Source organism: Eretmochelys imbricata, chromosome 7, assembly GCF_965152235.1.
Source record: "Eretmochelys imbricata isolate rEreImb1 chromosome 7, rEreImb1.hap1, whole genome shotgun sequence".
NCBI lineage: Eukaryota > Metazoa > Chordata > Testudines > Cheloniidae > Eretmochelys > Eretmochelys imbricata.
The window spans coordinates 45,052,367-45,077,595 of NC_135578.1; the positions used below are offsets into that span (position 1 = coordinate 45,052,367).

Sequence of the window (25,229 nt, forward strand, 5' to 3'; positions counted from 1 at the left end):
CCTATTAATAGAGCCCTGGAAATCTGTGGCTATCTGCATCCATGAACCATATTTGCAGATTGTGGATTGGATGCAGATACAAATTTTTTATCCATGCAGAGTTCTACCTACTAGGCAAAATTGCACCAAGATTGCTTTCTCTAAATGTAGTGCTCGCATCCAAGAGTGGAGACTGCCCGAGTTCTGTCTGATGCCTTGCTTTTATCTTGCTGGTTATGGTTATTCAGTTTGGAGCAGGGGCCCTGAATTATTGTTTGCTTAGTTAGAAAGCTGCCCCTCAACAGCTACATCCAAAATCAACCGCCAAAAAGGACAGTTTCTAGCAGCTGTGTTGCATAGGTAGTCCTGTTCTTCTCAACTTCAGAGAGCATTTCCAGCCTCTGACCCTCTTCTAATTCAGCGCTGCAATGTTGGCACAAATGCCAGAGGGAGCTTGTATGTTCTGAAAGTCAAAACATCTGCTGATGAGGCTTCCTTAGGTGCTGTGCTCCAATTCTTTCCATGCAGCACCAGCCCCGCCAGTCCTTAAAGGCCTATTGCATACAGAGCAGGCCATGATTGCCAATGCAAGAGAGTATTGCTGGTTGTGCCCATGTGCTTGCATTGTTTGGTAAATACATCTCCACTGGCCCAAATTACAATGCAGTGTGCTGGAACATGCTGCATTTAAAGGTGTTCAGCGCAGGCAGGAACCCAGTGTGAAAAGCTAACTGAAGCCATGTCTACAAGGGAAAGTCTTATCAGTTAGACGACTCTAACCCACTGTGTGGACACTCCTATTCCAGTATAAGAGTGGCTTTTTTTTTGTTTAGCTTGAATCCCTTCACAAGTGACATAAATTAAACCTAAAGGAGGTCTCTGTAAACTGGAATAAGACTGCCCACATAGGAGTTGATCCTGGTATAACTACAGTGGTTCACACCTTAGGTCGAGATGGGCAAATTTTTTGGCCCGAAGGCCACATCAGGGTTGCAAAACTGTATGGAGGGCCGGGTAGGGAAGGCTGTGCCTCCCCAAACAGCCTGGTCCCCGCCACCTCCCCTGCTCCTTGCCCCCGACCACTCCCCCTCCCCCTGCGGAAGCTCCCACCACTAACCGCCCCCCCCCCCCGGGACTCCACCCCCTATCCAACCCCCCCTGCTCCCTGTCCTCTGACTGCCTCGACCCCTATGCACACCCCCGCCCCCTGACAGGCCCCCTCCCCTCCCCCCGGGACTCCCACACCTATCCAATCTCCCCGTCCCCTAACCGCCCCACCCCAGAACCTCTGCCCCATCCAACCACCCCCTGACTGCCCCCCCGGGAACCCCTGCCCCTTATCCAGTGCCCTCGCTCCCCACCCCCTTACCATGCCGCTCAGAGTGGCAGGACAGGCAGCCGCGCTGCCCGGCCAGAGCCAGCCACACTCCGCGCACAGTGGCGTGGCTGCGGGGAAGGGGCGACAGCAGGGGAGGGGCCAGGGGCTAGCCTCCCTGGTCAGGAGCTCAAGGGCCTGGCAGGAAGGTCCCGTGGGCTGGATGTGGCCCACGGGTCATAGTTTGCCCACCTTAGGTTATAACAAAAAATCTTTTCCATGCAGACAAGGGCATAGATATCCTAGCCACAGTGCCTTTTTAACCAACAAAATGCAGCCACATTCCTTCATTCCACCCGATGGATCCCAGCTGAAATCTCCTCAGGGTCACCCCTGTCCTGCACATGGGTGCCAAACCCTTTGTTGGCACAATCCTAGAGATTCAAAAGGCTTTAAATTTCCCCTTTGTTGAGGTTCCTGGGAGTGTTTCTTATGTCAGCGAATTCCTTTGCAGAGAGACGTGGCATGTCTTGCCACCCACTAATTTACATCTAATTTGCCAAGCCTAACTGGAAGGAGGAAGCAATCAGGCAGGCACTTGTGAGAGGCCAGAGGCTGGCAGGCAGGTGGTCTGTGCTGCTGCTGAGTTTGGGAGGACAGAGGAGTTGTCCTATGTATCATTTCATCTGGAAATATAAGAGGAAATAGCAAAGGATGTGATGAGTGAGGGTGATAGGGAGGAGTAGTGGGAGGGTGCTGATGAGTAGGGGTTAGAGGGGAACCTACCCTGTGGCAGAGTAAGTATCTGTCATACTCAGAAAGCGCAGCAGCAGCAGCATATACCCCAGGCTGCTGTTGCTTCTCTTTTAGCTGTTGCTGTTTCTTGGCTTTCTGTTGTCTCATCATCATTTCTATAATGTCATATGCTGGTCAGCAGTGGCATGGCAAGAGATGGTGAGGTATGCTGAGCTTCACTCTTGCTGCTGTGTAAGTCTGTGTATTGCTCAGGTCTGATTCTGTTGATCCTACATTAAATAATGGGAGCACCTGCTGCTGGCTCAGATGAAGCTGCTGTATTTTGAGCCAGCCACTTCTGGTATCTGATGCAGAAAGATACGGCTGAAGATTTGTGTGTTTTTTGTCTGGCCTTAATCCCATCCTACACTGTCACCGTTCCCAGCCGTGCCCTCTAGTTTAATGTCAAGCTAACAAAAACATTGGGAACTCAGTTGTTTGTTGTCTCGAGAAGGTGTGTGGGCAAGACCATTTACATCACAATCACAACAAACATGTGGCCCAGTTGACAGGCCATTGACACTAGGTGGGAGCACTCCTGGGCCAGCTTTGGGGGAGGATAGTTGGATAGGAAGTGGGTAGGGACAGGTCCAGATATTGAGCACCATCCAGCTGGGTGATGCTTTGTGCATGTACTCTTTCCAAGCACCACGTACTGTGTATAATCTGTTGCACAAGCTGAGTGGATGTTCAGCTCCTTTCACTCTGCTGCTTCAGACATTGAACTCTGTGTGGTGTGTTTCAGGGGTGAATGTTGGTTTGCATATGTTGCCAATGTAACTTTTCAGGAATTCCATTTTATTTTAAAAATGCAACAGGAAAATCTCTGATTTATTTTTTGAGCAAATAATGTAGTCAGTACATTTGAGCTGTCTTCCTGCTTGTGATTTGTCTGCAAGCAGCTTGCAATGTTCTCATAGCGATTGGTGGTTAGAAATCATTCACCAGATAACGTCTGAATAATTCTTGGTCTGTAGATCAGGCACAGGCAGCTCACTGCCAGTAATTGTTATCCCATATTTGAACTGGTTCATTCTGTTTGCACGCAAGTCATCTGGCATGTTTCTGTTCCCTGATTGGCTGAGTGTAACTCTTACTATTGAGACTCTGATGCAGATATATTGACAAGTACAAAATGTGCTTCCTGTTGCTACTTGGTGAAACTTGGCTGCTTCCACAAATGTTCCTGCCTGTAAACATGGACACAAGCTAGGAGAAGGGGCTGTCTTTATTACACATTTGTAGAGCACTTAGTACAATGGGGTCCTGGTTCTTGATTGGGGCCCCAAGGTGCTACATTAATACAAAAAAGAATAAGGAAACAGACACGTAAGGGGTGTGAAACCAGCAGAATAATATTTGATTGTATGAGCAAATATATAAATGAAAAATAAACACCTTTTTCTGGTTTTCTTTTTCACCTGTTTGAAATTCATCACTTTCTACTCTATTCAAGTTCTTACGCTGCACCCATCTCCATGGTGTGTAAACTCTCAACCCACATTTTTTTGCATTCATTTCAGCTTATATGGTTTCACACCCTTTCTTGTATTTTACATTAGCATTTGGATTCCTTTGAAACCCATCATGGTGAAGCTGAAATTCCATGTGAAACCAGAGTTCTTTTAAGCTCTAATAATTGGCTTTGAGTCCATGAGTGCTCATTCAGTTCAGATCCTTGCCAGATTTCTTTAAGAAACTGATACTAAACTCTGTCTCAGAAAATTTCTGCCTATTCAAGGGCTGCCTAAGATTTCTGAGAATCAAAGTGAAAGGCTCAAGACACCAAAAACCTTTTGTAAGCAAGATGGTTGGCTTTATTTCTGTGTTTACATCCCAGATTTACCTATATCAGCAGTTTGCATGAGTGGAGATTTTCTTGCCAAAGGTTGGCTTTTCTCTACTTTTGATGTACTGTTATGTATCTTATTTTTTGGATTGAAGTGGTGCCTAGTAGTCTCCAGCATGGACCAGGACCCCATTGTCCTAGGTGCTGTAGAAACACAAAACGACCGTCCCTAGCCCAAAGAATTTATAGTCTAGATAGAGTATAATTTCACAATGGGTCCTTGGTCTTTTGGGGAAACACCTTCCACAGATTCCCAGGCTAGATTGTGTGCTGTTCTTCTGCATAATGTACAGGTGTTTTAGCCTCTTATGCAATAGAGAAAAACAAAATAATGTGAAGGATGCCTCAAGCCAGAGGCAAACCATATATTATCTTACCTGTGTAAGCACAGGCTAAATTAAGCCTCCTCATAATTTCACGTATATGAGTTTTTAATTTGATCCATTCATAAACCAGTCGGAGAACACGTCAATCTCTCTGGTCACGCAATCACAGACATGAAGGTCGCTATCTTAAAACAAAAAAACTTCAAATCCAGACTCCAGCGAGAAACTGCTGAATTGGAATTCATTTGCAAATTGGATACTATTAATTTAGGCTTAAATAGAGACTGGGAGTGGCTAAGTCATTATGCAAGGTAGCCTATTTCCTCTTGTTTTTTCCTACCCCCCCCCCAAGATGTTCTGGTTTAACTTGGATTTAAACTTGGAGAGTGGTCAGTTTGGATGAGCTATTACCAGCAGGAGAGTGAGTTTGTGTGTGTATGGGGGTGGGTTTTTGGAGGGGGGTGAGGGAGTGAGAGAACCTGGATTTGTGCAGGAAATGGCCTAACTTGATTATCATGCACATTGTGTAAAGAGTTGTCACTTTGGATGGGCTATCACCAGCAGGAGAGTGAATTTGTGGGGGGGGGGTGGAGGGTGAGAAAACCTGGATTTGTGCTGGAAATGGCCTAACCTGATGATTACTTTAGATAAGCTATTACCAGCAGGACAGTGGGGTGGGAGGAGGTATTGTTTCATATTCTCTGTGTATATATAAAGTCTGCTGCAGTTTCCACAGTATGCATCCGATGAAGTGAGCTGTAGCTCACGAAAGCTCATGCTCAAATAAATTGGTTAGTCTCTAAGGTGCCACAAGTACTCCTTTTCTTTTTGCGAATACAGACTAACACGGCTGTAACTCTGAAACCTGTTAATTTGATCCTATTATTTACCTCCTAGATTATTTTGGTAACACACGTCTCACCTCTAGAGGGCACTCCAGGCTCAGATTCGCTCTCTAGGTTCATTTGACGTCCAGGAATTATTTTCCTGTAGCTGATGATTAACAGAGTTTCCGGTGTCTGTTTTCCTCCCTGACTGGTGAGGCTGTATTTTTAGGCAAATTAAGGCTTGCTTTTAGAAGTAAACATTGTCTCCCTCTAAATCCCTCTCCCCTGGAGATGGCTTTCCTGCCAGACAGGGATAGTTGCTTCCATCCAGAACCTTCTGAAACTCCTTCCTGTGGACTTGCTGAATGGAGAGCCACAGGAAGGGACAACTTCCAGTTATCCTTAGGAGGCTTTGCCCCCTAAGCCACAGAATGGTTAATTAGCACTACCTCTGACCCTCCTCTTAGGCCTTGTCAGGGCCCACCGCCCCACTTGAGCCTTAGGGGATTCATCATGACAACCTTTGACACCTCCACAGCCCTGTGGCTGGCTGGGATAGCAGCACCATTTCAGAGCTGTAGGAGGCTTTTTAACCCCAGACAAGCTGTCTTAGATTAGTTGTGGGGGCTAGATCATAGAAATAGATCACTGACCTGTATAGAGGAAAGGATGGAGTCAGGACTAAGAGGCACATTCAGCATGAGAGATGTGTGCGTGTGTGTGTATGAATCGTAAACCCCATATTCTATGATGCACATTTCCGATACTCCGTGTGCAAAGACAGGAAGAGGGATGGCTGGCTGGTTATCATTGCTGTGGGGCAGAGTTAAGGTTTTTTTGGGGAACGTGCATCCTTAGTTGTGCATTTCTTAGGTTTCTGACTCCTTTTTTTGTTTGTTTGTTTTTTGTTTTTGTTCTGGCAAGAGCAGGGGTATTGTGTTTTATTTATAACTCTGATGTTCTTGAATGGGAGTATGCACTAAAACCACTGCTGTCTACTTGCCCCCTTCAGCTAGGGGTGTGATTCCTAGATTGCAGAGAGAGACTCACATTAGCTCAAAAGAGTAGTGTAGCCACAGAAGCCTGGGGAATGGTATCCTTATCCAGCTGCCCTGATTTACGTACCCACAGGGTTCAGGCGGGTTTGTACTCATGGTAACTAGCCTGTGCCACTGCTCACCGCTGCCCATGTTACTGTGACTACAGCCATCGAGCTAGTGTAAGTATGGCTCTGCAAGCTGGGGATCATACCCCTACCTTCAAGTGTAGGCTTTGCCTGAGTGACATTTTGTTTGTGTTGAAATATGTTCTACAAGCATGTGATCAAAATTGGACTCATTGAGGGCTTTCATGGATTATAACTGAACTTTTAGTTAACCTTAATTATGAACTTTTTAATTTCTTCAGAGCCATACAAAAGGGAGAAGAACGAGAAAGATCTGGACTCGTTAATCTGTGTATTTTAAATAGACAGATTGCAAAGTGGGGGATTTCTCCACTGTTTTATGTGTAAGCGGCATTATGTTCATCTGCTTGAGAAGCCAGTATTGATGCTGGATGGATCGAAGCCTCTGTTTTTATTCCTCAGACTCCTTGTTAATGCCACAAATTGCATCACTTTTCAGCAAGTGCAGAAGACATGTAGTCTAGTGGTTAGAGCCATGGACTGGGAGTCAGGAGACTTGAATTCTCTTCCCAGTTTTACCAGTGAGCTGCTGTGTGACCCATGGCAAATCACTTCCCGCCTTTGTGCCTCTGACTTCCCTGTGTGTGAGGTGGAGATGCCAATGCTTGCCCACCTTTGGAAAGGGCTTTGGGATCCTTTGATAAAAGGAGCTATGCTAGGGCAGCTGGAGAGTGCCAAAAGAGACTCAGAAATGTCAATTTTTAATTAAAAATCCCCAACCTTCCTTTGCAAACACAATTTGCTCCCCTCGGTGCTGGGCAGAGAGGAGGCAGCTTTCCTTTAGGGACACACCTGGACCTGGACATGCTTGGAATGGATTGACTTAATGCATGCTCTGGGTATCACCCCTCCACCATACTAGTTGTTCCCTGTATCTCTCAGCCCTCATACCACACATGGACTCTTACTTTCCTGCCTTCCAAGCCTCTGCTCCTTTGGAATCCTATTCTGTTTGAGATTGCGATCTCAGGTCCATGTTTTTCAGGTCCTTAGCTGAGAGGCAGTGTGATTTAGCAGTTAAAGTACAGGGTGGGAAGTCAGGACTAGAGCTGTGTGAAACTACCGCAGAAAAGTAATTGGGAAGAGTTATTTGAATAAAGCCTGCAGATTAGCTTGCACAGAATCCACAACCCATTTCCTTTGTCCCTCACCAACATTAGCCTAAATGGGGTTTTAAGAACACAGAATCCTGCCAGACAGGATGAGCTGAGTGGTTCATGTTGTCTGGGATCCTGTCTTTGACAGTGGCACCCGCAGCTTCAGAGGAAGCTGGCATTTTGCAAATGTTCAGGGGCAGCTATGAGGGGATGAAGATTAACGCTGGAGGCATCCATGTAGCTGCCTCCTGGTCCGTATAGGATCAAAGGCCCCCCTCAGTGGCCTTGTGTTGGGCTGCTGCTCCGAAAGCACTAGCGTGGCTGCCTCAGCACCCCATTGGTATGGAGTTGTCTAGGGTCTGTGTGGGAGGCTTGTGAGGTGTGTCCCTTTCCCCACACTGCCGGCCAGGGGATGAACTGGGATTGCTGTGAGCTGTGCTGCCATCTGAATATGGAGCTGGCCTGGAGGCCTTGTGTTTAAAAGGGGTCAGGGGGGAATTTCCATGGCTTCCATATGCTCACGTTTCCTGCTTGGCCTCCGTGTGCCCTGTTGCAGATCGATTGGGAGCCAATGGACAAACAGACAGGAAGGGGGCGATCAGATTAGGCTCTGCAGGGAGTCCTGGATTCTGGAAAGTGCAGTTTCTGGGGGAAAAAAAACACATGTAAAAACATTCCCAGGAAGCGAGAGTGTGAGTCTCTGGGTATTTGGACAGGGGTGTACACCCAGCCTTCTGTATCGCTCACTGTCTCCCCCTGCTTCCCAACTCTAACCTGAGAGATTCATAGGCAGAACACCACCCTGAATGTTGACCCTCAAACCTCATTGTCCCTGCTGCCTCAGGACACTTGAGCCAGGAATGGCATGACTCAAAGGGATGCTCCCAGGGAGTGCTGAGAAGCATCAGAGTCAGCCTGTAGGAAGTGTTTGGGGTGCTAAGAGGGTTAACATGCTATCTCCCTGCCCCTGCAGCTGTTAATTTTGTGTTTTGTGAAAGAAAAACATGGGGTTACTCTCCAGTTTTTCTGACAGTACTGATTATTAATATTTATTATCTATGCTATCATAGCCTCTAGGAGCCCCAGTCATAGACCAGGAACCGATTGTGCTAGGCGCTGTACAGACACAGAACAAAAAGGCAGTCCCTGTTCCAATGAGCTTCCAACCTATAATACTCTATCATCCCATTGCTGGGCCCACACACTGCTCTGCCACTGCACCTCAGCCCTGGCCTACAGCCCACCCTGTGGTACCTGTCCTACCTTCCAGTATGCACAGTATTGAACTGCAGCACCCCGTCCTAAGACTGTTAAGCACAGAGGCTGCCAGCAGCACCAAACTGTGCAGGGTTTCTGTGGTACTGTTATACAGCCACTGGAGGATGACTAGATATCAGCAGGTTCTTTTAGCTTGTACCCATAAGAGATTGCATGAGCCCCCCACCAAACTCTAAGCTGAATCGCTTGCTATACCTCTGCTGACAGCTTTCGCACTGCAGTCTCCTAATGCAAATGGGACGTAGGATGACATCTGCAAAGCAGTGCTTGACCAAAGTTCGCACTGTGTTCCATCCTGAGCCGCAGAGAAGTGGTTGGGGTGAAGAGGTTAATTACATAGGGGCTTTTCAGCATTTAACTAGTTTCTTAAGGAAGATGTTTTTCAAATGATTTGTTCTTGTAATGAGCCTGTGAATTGGGGACACAGTGAATAGTTTGTGATGAATAACTTATTCCATGAAATTGACTTTTTTAAATTTAATTCACAAATTTCCTGTGAATGGCTTGCAAAATTCTATTAATCTGTCAGATAATTTTCCTGAACAATCATGGCCCTCGAAACATTAGCGAACAGTTCATTGTGATCTTCCGTACATGTGAAACATTGGTTCATTTTGATTGGAAACATGCATCACACCCTGCGGTTTTTGTTCCCAGAGTGGATGACCATTAACTCTTAGGGCTTGACTCACTCTGGGTGTTACACTGGCACAGCTACAGCCGTTTAGCATCATAGTGTAGGTGCTTCCTACAGCAACGGAAGGCTTTCTTCCATCAGTGTAAGTAATCCACCTCCCTGAGTGGCTGAAGCTAGGTTGACAGAAGCATTCTTCCATTGACCTATCAGCCTGTACTCTGGTGGGGGGGTTAGGTCAGCAGAGCTACAACACTCGGGTGTGAATTTTTCATGCCCCTGAGCGATGTAGCTAGGTTACTCAACATTTTAAGTGTAGTCCAGGCCTAGGAATCAAGTTTCCGAGGTGGATGCTTGTACTTTGAATCTTAGATTTGCTGTTTACTTGAATATTTTTGTTGTTGGAAAGTGAATAGAGGAAGGACATTCGGTGAATGGGACGGGGGACTGGGACAATGGAGATCTGGGTTCAGCCACAGATTTCCTGTCCTTTGGTTTCCTCTCTGTAACATGGGGGTAGAGTTTCTTACAGGAGGGTGGTGAGAATAAACCTATTAATGACTGCAAGGAGGTTAGATATCCCGGGGCATATGTAAGCGTCTCTCTAGAAGACAATGGAAAGGGGTGTGAACCTGGCCAGTTCAGATTCAGCATTTTGATTCTCGCTAATAGTAACAAACAGGGTAAGGTGATTTTTATAGGTATTTGCTCAGCTCTAGTCATGAGACTCTCAAGTGTATTTCCACCTCCCCATCTTTGCATTGCAAGCTGCCTGGCCATATACTATCTGCCGGATGGAGCTGCATAGGTGGAGAGCTTGTGGTTTGGGTTCTGGCGAGCGGTGCCCTGACTTTCTCTTTGTGCAGCTGCAGTTCCAAGAAACACAGTGAACGAGAGACCCGGCCACAGGGTGGGGGGAGCTAATACCGAGAACCTGTGAGAATGTGTCTGCTGGAGGGGTGGAGTTAGGGTTCATGGGGAACTGGGAGTGTTTGCAAATGTACACATTTATTTCACAATTAGCTCGGGAAGTGGAAAAAATAAACCATAGCATGAATTTAGCTGGATTCAGACAGTGAAGTCAAACAAGTCACTTTGGAAAAGCGGCTGAGGGCTCGGTGGGTTGCTTTGTTAAGGCAGGCGAAAGTTTGAGAACCTCGGAATGATGGGAATCAAGCAACAGTGGATACACTTTTTTTTTTTTTTTTTTTTTTGCTTGGTAAAGGAGATTGTTTGGAAAGCTCTTCCCCCTCTCCCCCCCACCAACTCCAAGGATGCCCTGCTCCATTCCTTTTCCAGTCTCTTCTTAAATTCCCTCCCTGTGTCAAAGATAAACAGGGGCTGGAAATCACTGCTTCCAGAGGCTGCGAACAGCACCCCATTTGTCTGCCAAAGAGGGTCACTAAAGCAATGTACTCATGGAGCCCACGGCCTCTGAAGTTCTCCCAGCCTGGTTCAATGGGGGTGCCAAACTTGGATCCCCACACATAGCAACCCTTTACCCTCTTCCTACATCCCCAGCCCAACATCCTATAGATGATTACACAGTGTATGGATCACAGGTATTATGTATGGATCACCATGGATGGGGCTATTATATTTGTGGATTTATCCCCACACTGCCCCTGTGAGATGAGGAATTATCATTGTCCCCACTGTACAGGTGGGAGCCTGAGGAACAAAGAAAGAACATGACTTTCTCATTCTGTGGCAGAGCTAGGAATTAACCCGTGGTCTCCTGAGTCTCAGCCTGGAGCCCTGCTGCAGCACCATCCATCCTTCGCGGGCTAACCAAAGGCAATAGAGCAAAGCTGTGCTGGACAATAGACAGCACGAAGGTGGGCCATGCCCCTGCTTGCTGGACTTAGAGTGCAGCAGATGGGCACTCCTTATGTGGGTAAGGATAGGAGCGCTGCAGATGTGGGGCAATAATCTCTGCCCCTGCCCCCCTAGGTGGGACTGGAGGAAACTGGCCGCCTCGTCTGGGGAGGGAAATTCCAAGCTTTCATCTGGTAGTGAAACTCCCACATTAAATGCATCACTGGTCAAGTCGATCATCTCTACTCTATCCCCTTGTCACTCTTTCCCTCCTGGGGTCAGTATTCTGTCCTTGCCTCACTCCATCTGCTACACTCTAGGGTCACCATCCTCTTCTCTCCCTCCTTTCTGCAGCCTTTCCTTCTGCTGTGGATCACCTTGAGGTATCCAGCCTCTGGGAGAAATGTACAATCTCTCCTTGAAGGCTGTTAATGGCTTTGTGGGTCATGCCAAAGGGTGCCTGGGTCCCATTTCCACTGGCAAAAGGAGAGGAGGATCTCACAGTCCGTCCCCTCTCCCCCTGTTCCCTCTCCCCCTAAAGACTACTGCATGCCAGAGCAAAGGTGCTGGTAGGGGTTATTCTTGGGATTAGATGGGGAATTTTCTTTTAAACAACCTTTCCTCACACACACTCAGTTGCATAGAAAGGATATAAATCCAGCAGCTCTGCCACTATCTGTGGCAGTGACTCAGGTCAGCAGGATTTTGAGCGTGTGAGCTGCATGTACACTGGCTCTGACATTTATTGTAAGCAATAATTTGCATTTTAATAGCCCCGTAATTGAGCATTTCTCCATCAAGTGGATAACACACCTCTCCAGTGCCCAGCGATAAATATCTAACTGGGTCGAATTTCTAAGGTGAATTGTTAATGTGTGTCTTAGGTTTTTAATATGCAGCAGTAAAAGGAAAACAAAAAAATAGTTTGGCGGTAACCAAGCACTGTGTTGACATGATCTGCACCATCTGATTCTGACCTTTCTGTTCTTCACTTTTCCCAGCTGCCTGAGAGGGAGACACTCAGCACAAGTTTTCAGAGCTATGCCAAAAGGGAAAAAATGAACTTGGGTCTCCCATGCCCCAGGCTAGGCCACTTCCCTGTTTTGCCACAGCCTTCTTGTGTGACCTCAGACAAGTCACTCAGGCCTGGCCTACACTTAAATTTAGATCAGCCAAGCAGTGTTGCTCATTTGCTTAGTTACGCTGGCCTAGCCCCCAGAATAGAAGCATTCTTCCATTGATCTACCTACTACCGCTTAGGGCGGTGGATTACCTACATTGATGGAAAAACCATATCCATCAATATAGGAAGTATCTATGCTATGGCGCTACCGGAGTATAGCTACAACTGTGCCACTCTACCGCCCATAGTGTAGACATGGCCTCAGTCTCTCTCTGCCTCAGTTTGCTATCTTTACAATGGGGATAATAGCACTTCTTTACCTCACGGGGTGTTGTGTGGATAAATACTTTAAATAGGGATAGGTGCTCACCATACTGTAGTTAATGGGGACATACAAATGTCTAAGCTAAGTAGGATGACTAGATATTCAATTTTTGTAGATTTTTAAGAGCAGTATGATTATTTGGTCTAACGTACTGCATGTAGTTCCTGCAGTAGGGGGAATTACTATTCCTTTTTATGTAATTGGCACTACTGAGCCCAACAAATTGTGTCTGAACTAGAGCATATGTTTTAGAAGGGCATCCAATGTAATTAGTTTAAAGACAGCAAGTGATGGAGAATTCACCATATCCCTTGATGATCTGTTCCAAAGGTTAATTACTTTGACTATTAAAATGTTTCCTGTGATTTCCAATTAGAATTTTCATAATTTCATCTTCCAGCCCTTGGATCTTGTTATGCCTTTGTCTGCTAGATTAGTGGATTGAGATGACTGAAAGGAAATCTGCATTCTATAGCAGTAATTAGCTCAGTGAATACTCTCAATATGAGACTATATACTATATATTGTATAATTAATATGTAAAGCCATTTTAGAAACCTCTATTTCTAATCTATATTTCTTATAGCGTGCTCATCACCAAAGTATTTGAGCACTTTCCAGTATTTCCTTAAGCAACCTAAAACCTGTCACATGTTTGTTTTCTCAGCCTCTCCCAAGGGGGAGCAGCATGTGCAGTGGAGAGGGGTTCTGATAGTGTTTAGGAGGGAAGGGGTTAGTATACATATGGCTGTATATTTATGTTAGGGAATGTAAGGTCAAAGAAATGTATCTTGTACTTGGAGTGCAAGGTGGTGAGGTTTGTGCTCAGTTTCTCTATGTCAAGTGCTGGCGTCTCTAATACTTCCATTTTAATGCTACTTCCCAGCCGGAAGCTCCAGTCTGATGATGTAGAGTAGGATCTGGGAAATGAAATTTCCATCTGAATACAAGCCTATTTGCCAAGGGTTTGTCTGTTTAGGGAAATTGACTGGCACAGCTGTAGAGGAATATCCTGCTATAGCTAACCCGGTATAACTCCCATTTGTGGACACTCTATTCTGGAATTCTAGAATAAAGTCACTTTTATTCTGGAATTGTGTCCTCGGCGGGGTGTTATATTGACACAACTTTAGAGCAACATTAGGCTACACTGCAATGCAACTGCCATCACTGGCCTGTGTCAGCTGACACGGACTCGCAGGGCTCAGGCTGTGGGGCTTTAAAATTGCAGTGTAGATATTCAGACTTGGACTGGAGTCCAAGCTCTGGACCCTCCCCACTCGTGGGGTCCTAAAGCTCGGGCTTCAGCCCGAGCCAAAACATCTCTGTTGCAATTGTACAGCCCTGTAGCCTGAGCCTAGTGAGCCTGAGTCAGCTGACATGCGTCAGCCACACATGTTTAATTGTCATGTAGGCATACCCTTATTCTGCTATAGCAACGCTGATCAATTTCCCTGTGTAGACAAACCCTTAGTCTCCTGGCTGTGTATTCACATGAGAGCTGATTTCTCCCAGGTGAGCATATTTCCCAAATTAAATACCAGGGCGCTTGCCCTGGGATGGGGTCTGTGAAGGAGAATACTACGCCTTTGAGGGACGGTCTGGAGCCTACAGCTAGGGCAGCCTGGAGGTAATCCAGGAGGCTTTTCCCCACCCTAGGGCTGGGCTATGTTAACAGGAAGAGGAAGCAGAGCAAGAGAGAGGAACAGAAGCCATACAGGCTTCAGGAGGGCAGTGGGGTTGTTTCTGCTCAGGCTCTAGGAAATTGACCTAACTAGAGTCTTTGATTGTGCACATTAAGTTTGGGAGCATAAGCAGGGCTCTGAGGTGAGGGCTTTATGACTTGTTTATTGTAATTGTTCCTGCCTTGAAGCCTTATGTAAAGATAACTTGCTTTTTTGTTAGTGTGTTGGCCTCTCCTTTTCCCAGCTCCCACCCCATCTTGGGCTGTTCAAGTGAATCTATTGACATCCCAATCAGGAGGAGTCAAGGTGGGGCACATCTGCAGCACCGGGCTGCGCCACAAGGGAGCCTGTAGGGACAGCCCATACTTTTACTTATGGTGCTTGGATATGGACTTGAAAATGCCCTGCCATCAAGGAGGGATGAGAATGCAGAGAGGTGCCTGTGCTCGCCCTGGTTGTGAGACGTCCAACCTCCCAGGCTGGGGGACAGAAAACAGTGATGACCCCAGACCTTCTGGTCCCTGGCATGGTGTGGGGGGAGGTGGTAGGTTCAGCAAGGGTAGTGATTGGACAGGCTGGCCCGTCCTAAAAGCTGAAAGGGGAGGAGACATGAGGCACCTGGGCCGGTCTGGACTATTAAGGATATTGGGACCCAGACATCTGCAGAAACTGAACAAAGGACTGAGGGGACACAGCTTGGGGTAAGGAAGAGTGATAACCTGGGGGTAACTTGTAAATAAGTGTGGGGGGAAAGGGGCCTGTTAGAAGATGCTGCCCTCTAAGAACTTTGGACCAGGGGGCTCTCACCGAAGAAAAGATACTGAAGTTGTGGGCAAGCCTGGGGGGCAAGCTTCAGGGACAGAGGTCAGCCATGGGTTTCAGATTATTTCTAACTTGCCGAGGATGCTTTGACTTATTTGTCATCCTCACAGCATGAGGGTGGTAGGATCTTGAGTAACCTGATATAGGAGCCTGAAAAAGACACAGTTAGTTACTCCAAAGGACAGCGGGGTTCCCAGACTGGGAGAACCAGGGCAAAGACTTAGAGGCAGTCAAAGGTCCCGGGAAGTGGGTGTCATTAGGGTTCAGATGGTGATATTGAAACAGTCCTAGGTGATATTGCAGTCCTAGATGCTGGGTTCTTATTGAAACTGGCCGAACAAATCTAGCTACTAGAAGACAGGCAAAAAGAGCTGGTTGCAGAGAAGGAGAGAAGCCACTTGGTTGTGGCTGTGAATCAACACACTGGAAAACAAGTATGTCATTCTTCAGAGAAAAATCTGGGTTTGCCTCCATGAAGCCCTGCAGTTAAAGAAGCAGCACCAGCATCTGCATGCGCAGATGAATGCTGAGATGATCCAAATGCAGGAGAAACTAGCAGCTCATAAATATGGCAAATGCCAGGCACTGTACAACATAGATGGTCTGATAGTGGGAACTGCTAGTACCTGGGATCAAGGAGCGCTGGATCTAGAGAAGAAGTGGTGCCGATGGAGAAGCAGAGAAACAATGAGATAGTGAACAGCCGGCTCAAGGAAATAAGTCTTCAGGTCAGCCAAGTCCAGACGGATTTGTAGGCCAAGTTGGAAGAGATACATTCCTCCAGGGACAGTGTCTTGGCTCAATCCATAAAACTGGACCAGGAATATGCCCGCCTGAGGGCAAAAGAAGAAAACAGTGAGCAACAGCATTTGTTGTTTGAGAGAGACCTGGAAGAGCTTCATGAGGAAATACTCTGGCAATACGAGATCATTGAGGCATAGGATAAGAAGGAACTACTGCTCTGTACTCACTCCCTGTGATTGTCTCCTCTTTGTCACACTGGAGTGTTCCTGTAAGCATAGCCCTTTCGTAAGTGATCAGAGACGGCCAGCATGCAAGGGCACTCTTGCTGACCAAGCTTTCTGGGTACTAACCCCTTCTGAGGATACGAGGAAGGGTGCTGCTTCACGTCTGCAGCCAGCCTCCCCAAAACCAGCTGATTCTGCTCCAAGAGAGGGGTCTTGTCTGCACAACACATGCTTTGCTGGAATAGGTATATTGGCAGAGTCCGCTAATGAAGGTGCACCTTATGCCGACAGAAGTTTTTCTGGCAGCGTATTTACACCACCTCCCTGAATGACGTTAGCTAGGTTGACAGGAGCCAAGATATCAGCCAAGTTGCATCTACACTGGGGGGTTTTCCTGTTGGCTGGGGGGCAGTTTTTTCACACTGCTGACCAATGTAGTTATGCCACTTTGTAGTGTAGACCTGGCCAGAGGCATGCTAGACCCCCATACACTGCGTCCTGAGTACACCTGCATGTGATCTTACCCTGTTGCAGGAGGAATCCACAGACAAGGAGCTCCCTTTAAAAATGGGACAGTCAAACTGCCTTTCCCACAGTCAGGTCCAGGTCAGGGGAACATTGAAACAAGCCAGGCTGCTCATCAGCTACAAGCTCCAGTTCTCGCTTGGGACACAGTGTATGTGGATTTTTTCTTTAATGGGTTGAAGAGCAGCTCATGCATTGTACAAAAATGTTTCTGGAGGTTTCTTAGGAAGGCAACTGACCTCTCCCAGGTATTTCACCTGCTCGTCTTCCTTTATTGCTAGGGATAGCTTGCTGCATGGAAATAGGATCTTTGTTTCTTAAGGGCTCGTCTGCCACAGCTACTTATTTCTTCACCTGTTTGCAACATCTTAGCTGTTTCCACACCAGCTTGCTGTGATGCAACAAACTGGTCTGTGGTGTGGAATAACCAGCAAAGGCAGATGAACCAAGCAGTTTTGCTTGAGGCCTCCTGTGCTCTCTAATCCACTTTAGGCCTGATTTCCAGAGCAGGGTGTGGGAAAATGCTGGGATGTCCATGCAAATAGGGTTCACTCTGCAGGCAGCTCAGTGCTGGCTCCTGAGAAAAATCTAGCATTTTACATAAAGGACTTTGACCTTCCCACCAGTCACTCATTGTTACTTTATGGTGTGACAGGGTCTGGCCAGATGGTCGAGCAACCAATAAGCGCAAGACCCACCAAGGTAGAGGAGGAACTTTGTCACACTGGATTGACATAAAATGCTGCTAGTTAGAATGGGAGGCCTGTAATTTACCCTGGAGCATCTTTCTGCTCATATACCTGTTGGCAAAATCCATACAGTTCTTTGTTGTGAGTTTTTATATGTGATTCACAATAAAGATCCTAGTGCTGACTTGTCAAAATAAAATAAAAATCCATGCTAACAACCAGCCATTCCTGAGTGTGACCCTGCAATAACAAATCAGCATTTGTAGTTGTGCAATGCAAGCCAAAACAGGAAGCCTACTTGATTGGGCCATTTACTGTATTTCTTGTTGATTTGCTGGTTGGCTTAGTGCTTTAGGGGTTGGTCTTAAGGGATTTGAAACCATGAGTAAAGTTTCGGACATGGCTAGGCTAAGACTGGTGAGTAGTGAGGCTTTCAGAGATAAAAGTTAATGATTGTGGCAAAAGAAATGGGGGACAGGCAATGTGTGTGTGTTCCTGCTGCTTATTCTTTTCAAATGTCCTAAAAGATATCAAAGGATCTGTAGGGCACCTGCAGATTTGGTTACAGTCAAAACACTATGTGGAGCTGAAGTTGTTTCTGGGATCTCAGTCCTGCTGCTGGCATGTGTTGCTTTTTTTAAAATACAAAGATGCATTTGATTTGTTTGCAAAGGTAAGAAATGGGGCTCTTTCACCCTCCTTTTCCCCAGCTCTTGGGTGTTAGTTTGAGTCATCATCAGACTCCCACAGAAACAGCTCACTTTTCCTTTTCTGCTAGGATCTTGTCTCCTTGGTGTTGGAAGAAGAAATCCAGAGGAACGGGAGCCCTGCAGTTAATGTGGGTCACCAGTGCCCCACTGTTGTCTCTCACCCGGTGATCCTGGAAATCGGCTGTGGCTCAGGGGCCATTGCACTGAGTTTACTGAGCAAACTGCCCACGGTGGGTGAGCTTTTCATCCTTTGTATTATGGTAGCACTGAGTCCCATTGCACCAGGTGTTGTACTGACAAGTAGCAAAAAGATGGTCCCTGCCCCCAAAGAGCTGACAGTCTAGGTATAAGACAAGAGATAACAGGTGGATACAGACAGACAAAAGAGCACAAGGAAAGAATGAGGCATTTATGAGCAATGCGATGAGCAGTAGTCACAGTTCACCAGCTACCTGATCACTGCCAAGAGCCCATTTTGGTGCCTGTCCCTTCCCCAGTAACATAATTCCTCACCGGTCAAGGAGGAGACAAAGTCACGGGAAGGACTGGGATCTATAAGTGACTAAAGCCCCCTTCAGTCTCAGGTTATCAATCACTTGGGATATATCCCACCCCAACCCAGACCACAGTGGATAATCCCTGCTCAGTGCTCCAGGAGGGAAAGAATGACCCCACCCACATGCTGTGGAGAGAAAAAGGCCTTCCCTTGCTCCAGATCTGGTCATCAGTTCATCCCTCAGACCCATCCAGGCTGATTATCATCCTTGAAGAAGAATCAGTGGTATGCCGTTTATGTATGCAAGGCACACTTTGCATGCTGACCAACAGTGTGTTGTCCAACTGGTGGCCCGTGGGCCGCATCCGGTCCGCAGAATAACTCCATCCAGCTCTCATGATGGAGGACACCATTTGGTAGAACAAAATCGTGTCCTCCTGTAACGGTGCAAGACTCACCCCTGCGGTGCCTCCTGCTGGTCTCTCAGGGAATTAGCTCTTCCAGCCTCCAGAGCGCCCTCTGCAGGCCGGTGTCCCTCTTGCTGCTGGCCCCCGTGTCCCTCCTGGACCCCGGTGTCCCTTTTACCCAGGGTGCTGCCCGCTGGCAGTACCCCCACAGTCCCTGGGTCTCCCTTCCCTAGGGATCCCTCACTCACTATCCCCACCTCGCCTCAGTCTTTGGCTACTGCCAGTGACCACTGAGCCCCTGCACACTGGGGCGGACTGCAGTGTATAAACCAATCATCACAGGCAAGGGGGGTTTGGACCTGCTGCCTCTGCCTACCTTTGGGCTGCCCCCTGCAATCCCAGTACCTACCCTAGGCCGTCTGCCAAGCCTACAGCCAGGGGCTTTTCTAGTCCGGAGTCTCCCAGCTCCTCTGGCCTTCCCCAGCTCTGCTTCACCTCAGATACCCTGGTACACTCCCCAGCAGCCAGGCCGATCTCCCTCCACAGCTAGAGGAAACTCTGTCTGCTCTTGGCCCACTGCCCTCTTATAAGGGACAGCTGAGCCCTGATTGGGGCATGGCCACAGGTGAGCCTGCTTCCCCAATCAGCCTGGGAACTGCTTGCTCCTAGCCACAGCCCTCTCCTGGTTGTTTTAAGCCCTTCAAGGACGGAGCGGGTGACCACCCCACTACACCTCCAAACAGCATCACCTTGGCCCATATGGTACGTGCGAGGTCACGTGGCATGGATGACACTATTTTGGATGCCTAAGGTGTGCCAGTGAGTTGTTGCATGCCTTAATAAAACTGTCCTGGCACACCACTGAGAAGAAGCATCGAGGGTTAGTTTGTAAGGTCTATGGAAGGTCATTCCTGTAGCTCAAGTCCCTTTGCCAGGTGGCCTGTTGGGCTGATGTTTAGTTTTCACTAGGCCAAATTATAAATTGCTCTGGTTTCCCTACTCAAGCACCACGCTGCTCTCCTTGCCTTTCAGACATAAATGACTGTGTCAGTCTGTCCTTATATGTTACGTCAGCCCTTCCCCAAATGGCCAACATACATGAGCCTTGAGTGAATACACCAGCTTAGATCTGTGCAGGCTTACGCACCACACAACCATACTAATGTCTATGACATGAACATCAAGACAGAATTTGGCCCTAAAGTGCTGCATTAAGATAAAGAACTAGCAACTTGTCATGTATGGTTATATCAAGGATAGAGCTCTCCGCAGAACAGTCTGTGTACCCCAGGTCACCTGTCCCAGCATACAGTGTATCTCCTTTTAAATCTGGAGTGGATTCCTTAGGGCATGGATTCTTTCTGCATCAGACATGAGGAACCTATGAAGCTCTTCCCTCTCTACCCCTCACTCTCTGTTCTGCTGGGCTGCTCTGTCCCAGTTTACCAGTTGATACTGTCAAGCTGTCTGGAGTGGCTCACAAACATGGGTGCCAGCCTCAAGGCAGCCTTACAAATTGGAGCACAAATCCCAAACTGGTTACATGTTGTATAATTAGATTTTGCCAACAGAATATCAACTGTGAACTCCTAAAGCACTAGAACAGCCTTATTCTGGAGTCACAGACTGTCCCCTTGGGCACTTTTGCCTCCCAGACAAGTCTGCCGTTGTGACAGATGGTCTCTTACACCAAAAATCATAATAATATTCAGGTTACTTCTGGTCCCAGACACTTACCTCAGGTTAATTGTACCTTAGAACTCTCCCCAAAGACAGTGCTTGTAGCCAGTCCTGTGATAAACTAACTAAAGATTTATTAACTAGGAAAAATAAATGAGTTATTTACAAGATTAAAGCAGGTAAACACACACTTGAGTTACAGTCTTAGGTTTCGAAAGGCAATAGAAGCTGCTGTAATTTGCAAGCTCTAGATGTCCTTTAGGGCTAACCCAAACTAAACAGCTGGGGATCCCTTGCTTATGCTTAGAAGTCTTGCCTCCTCACTGAAGTTCAAACAGCATAGGGACACAGAGCCTTCTGATCAGAGATTTTTATTCCCTTTCCCAGATTTCAAACTGTTATGGGATGAGGGTTTGTGCATGTCCCCTCTTCCTGGGTGTCGGGGGGAGCAATCAGGAAAGTCTTTTTGTCTGCGGACGTTCCACAATGGTTCATCTGGTGTCTATAGGCCTTCTTTTGTTGGGTAGGAGATCTCACCTCTTGTGGTAAACTGGTATCTCACACTTGGTAATGCTTCTCTCCTGACAGTGGGGGTTTCCAGTTTCATAGCAAACACTTAACTATTACCATCTCCCAATAATAGCTATTATAAGTGAGATTAATGCAGGCAGCAAGTCATAAGCATTTTATTAAGTCCAAACACTCAATACATTTATAAAAACTTAACATCTGTTTTAACAATGCTAACACACAGGTGAGCCAGATTGGTTTCCAGCTATGCATTTGTCAATATTCAGTGTGGCCTAGGGGCCTTGGCATGAGCTGGCACCTGGCCTGCCAGAATCACAGATATATTTAGGACTAGGTCGTTAGCTGATGCAAATCAGTGTAGCTCCTCTGACTCCATCTGATTCACACCAGCAGAAGGTCTGGCCCTAAGACTTTTTATTAAGGTAAAATGCTAGCAATGGTAATGAAAATATTCAGTCATGCTGAAGGCCTAGCTACAAGCACAGGGCCGGCTCACAACGTTTTGGCACCTGAGGCGGGGAGCTCAAATGACGCCCCCATGCCCCCTCGCTTGGGCCAAAACTTTGAAAGGTCTCAATTCTGCCTTCTTCCTGTTCTACTCCTCTCATGGTACTGCTCTGCTACCTACCCCAATAAAGGAGTACTAATAACTTAAAATGCCTTGTTCAAAAATGTTAAGGAACACTTAACTTTCAAACCCCTGAACAGCAAATGTAACTTTTCTTGTCTGCATAGTAAACACTGGCATTGAATAATCAAAGTGGTGCTTTCCGTGCCTTCTTGGTTGCAAAGTTTTGAACTGCTTCCTGAAGGTCCACAGTCTGGGCCAGCTCATGCTCTACTGAGATGGTTGCAAGGTTGACCAGCCTCTCCTGTGTCATTGTGGAGCGTAGATGTGTTTTTATTAACTTCAGCTTGGAGAAGTTGCGTTCTCCACTGGCAACTGTTACAGGAAGTGTTAGAAGTATGCGCAGAGCAACAAAAGCATTTGGAAAGAGGGTGGTAATCTTATTTGTGCACATATATTCCAGAACAGCCTTTGGAGTTGATCCTGCTGAAATGTATCTTGAAAGAGCTTTCAGTTCATCACTTAAATCACTCGCATCAATATTGTGCATGTCATCATGTGTCAACACTGTCTCTAGTGCCCTGCATTGCTTGTGTAGGTTTTCTTCAGGTATAGTGAGGAGTTATGGAATAAGCATACAGCATCCCAAATATACTGCTTTGTTCCTTGAGCTGCATGAAACGTTCTTCAACTGACTGAATTGCACAATCTAGCAGCTGGTTAAAGAATTCAACTTTGAATTGTTGTTTGGGGTCTCTTATGGGATTATTTCGTGCCTTGTAATCAAAATGTCGTCTTCTTCGGTGACTCGTGTATTCTTGAATGGATGGGAAAATAGCTTCAGTGTCAAGTTCCTCTGCCAACTTCTGTGCACTCTTCAGAACGTTTTGAAATCCCTTATCTGACTGGTAAGACTGTAGGTATGACTTTGCTTTGTCCAGTTGTTCATCGCTCCAGATATATCAAGGTCAGTACCTTGGAGTCTCTTGCTTACAACATTTATTTCAAACAGTAAGTCATGCCACAACACTAAGCCACACAGGAATTTGAAGTTATGTATGTTTCTGGTGATTCCGTTTCCCTCTGCCACTGTTCTCCCACAAACAGTTCCTGTCATAGCATTTTCCTCCATAATGTCAACTATGGCATCAGCTATCTTCCGTATTTGGTGTTTGATAGGCTTTATCATCTCCTCTTGACTTTCCCATCGTGTGGCACTCAGTGGTTACAGTGTCAGAGAGGATGTTCCCAGATGTTGCTTCAAAATTTGCAATTGATGAGTTGATGCAGAGAAAAATACATAGATGTTTTGAATTACATTAAAAAATTCAGTAGCCGTGCTAGAAGCTGATGCTGCATCACTGACCACCAAGTTCAATGAATGAGAACGGCATGGGACAAAAAAAGCTCGAGGGTTTAACTCTCTGATCCGTGTCTGCACTCCTCTGTTCTTTCCTCTCATGTTGGCACCACTATCGTAGCCCTGACCTCTCATGTCAGCTATCGCAATTCCTGTGTCTTCCAGCTTTTTAAGAAGCACATTTGTCATACCAGCCCCTTTAGTATCATCAATGTCAATAAATTCTAGAAAATACTCTCTGACAGTCACCATTGCAGGGACTAGGTTCTGTTGTTGTTACAAAACGCACCATTAAAGTCATTCGTTCCATATGGCTGATGTCAGGTGTGCAGTCCAGAATAACAGCGTATTATCTTGCTGACTTCAGATCTGCCACAATCTTCTGTTCGACTTTTGTTGCCAATAACTGTATTATTTCATTTTGAATTGTTTTTCCATGGTAATGGTGTGTGTACATTTCTTGGGTGGTGACTCTTCTTAGATGCTCCTGGAGTACAGCATCAAACTCAGCCATCAGCTCCACAATTTTAAGGAAGTTTCCCTAGTTTGGCACATACAGCTGATCTGAAGTGCCAGGCCGTGCTAGGTTTTGAGTTGCAAGCATTCTCACAAGGGCAATGAGCCTTTTCAGAACATGTTGCCAGAAAAGAGACTCTGATGCAATCTTCTCTTGATGCTGATCATCTATGGTGGCCTTTAACCTTAGTCTCATCTCAAGCTCTTTCCACCTATGGAATGCTCTCTGGTGATTTGCTGCCTTCTTGTGGCATGCCAGATTTCTATCCAGATTTTTCCAGTCCTTTGTTCCTGTCAAACCCAATGTGGCTGGAACGTTAGACTGGAAGAGTTTGCAACAAAAACAGTATGCAGCAATCTGGGTTTTTGAATACATAAGCCATGGCCTCTCCACTTTGTCACCATTGGGGATTCCACGCCAGTAATGTGTTGGATGGAAACTTCTATTTTCATTGTCTTTGGAGAACATGAAGTTTTTCACTTGCTGTGGCCCATGCAGTACAAGGAAGTCCCCCATGCTACTGCTCAAGTGGGTCCACAGTCCTGGATCATCTAGACTTAAGGAACTCAGCAGCTGTTGCTTGCACCTCCACCGCAGTCTTCTGTGATCTACACTTTTCTTCAGGAATGTGCATGGTTACATCCATTTGAGATGAAGATATGGATGCTGCAGTAAGCTGCCAGGTCACCTGCACTCTGACTAACTGGAAGATCAGGCATCTCCTCACCACTCACATCCTCACTGGGGCCAGAAGGCTCACCATGAACATTTGTGTCTATGTATCTCAGGAGAGCTCCTTCCTGCTTCGATAGAAAAGCTTCCTTTGCTTTCTTTCTTTTTCTGAATGCTGCCCCAGAGGGGCGTTTTCTTCTTTCACTGATGACTGCTGTTCTGTGCCAGCTATAGTGGCTCTCAACACTCAATTGAAGGGGACAAATAAGCAGGCTGGTAGCCAGGCCTGAGTGAGGGAGGATATCAGCGTCTTAAGGGCTCCTACTACTTCAGTTGACTGCCTGTTCTCCTCCAGTGGGTACAGGGAAGTAGCAGAAACAGGAAGCTCCTTGAGAAGCTGGTGTTAATCAGTCCAGGCTCCTGTGGGTGCTAGAGAGGTACATAAGAGGCTCCTCCTCTTCTCTCTCCCTGCAGCTCCTGCTGCTTTCTGCTGTTCCCTCTCACCTTTTCGCCTGCCTGCCTGTTATGTCTCTTGTGCCCTCCTTCCTCCAGCACAGCACTCCACCATCTCTGTGCATCTAGAGCAGAGAGAATACATATGCACCAGCAGCAGACACAATATTCTACACTCTGGGTCCTAGTGGCCCCCACCCCCACCCCCACACAGTCTGCCACCTGAGGCGGCTGCCTCAGTTCGCCTCATGGTAAGGTCAGCCCTGTGTGACTACACAACCCCAAAGTATCCTGCTTCCGTGGAAGTCCTAAGATGGATTCTTCAGGGGCTATATCTGATTTTGGTGTTAGAAAGACAGAGAGACCTTTTCCAAGACATTATATTGGCATCATCTGTCTCATTTGCCCCTTTTGCCACAGCCTGTATGTCCAGTCATCAGCTAACAGCAGTAATGTTGGTGATATAATGTGTATTTTGTTTCCTTCTGTGCCAGAGCCGGGTGATAGCTGTGGATAAAGAGGAAGCTGCTGTGAATCTCACCAGAGAGAATGCTCAGAGGTAGGAACATATGCATTGCTCATTTTTTCTCTCTG

The 25,229-nt window shown here is 46.7% G+C and overlaps 1 protein-coding gene across 6 annotated transcripts in view; it reads left to right on the plus strand.

Annotated features, from left to right (window-relative positions):
* Positions 1-25,229, plus strand: part of HEMK1 (HemK methyltransferase 1, mitochondrial release factors N(5)-glutamine) — a 97,938-nt gene that overhangs the window by 5,919 nt on the left and 66,790 nt on the right. For all 6 annotated transcript variants that reach the window (XM_077822349.1, XM_077822345.1, XM_077822346.1 and 3 more), the window contains 2 exons: positions 18,020-18,181; positions 25,130-25,194. In XM_077822349.1, the coding sequence (XP_077678475.1) occupies positions 18,020-18,181; positions 25,130-25,194 (227 nt within the window). The remainder of the gene's footprint in view (positions 1-18,019; positions 18,182-25,129; positions 25,195-25,229) is intronic.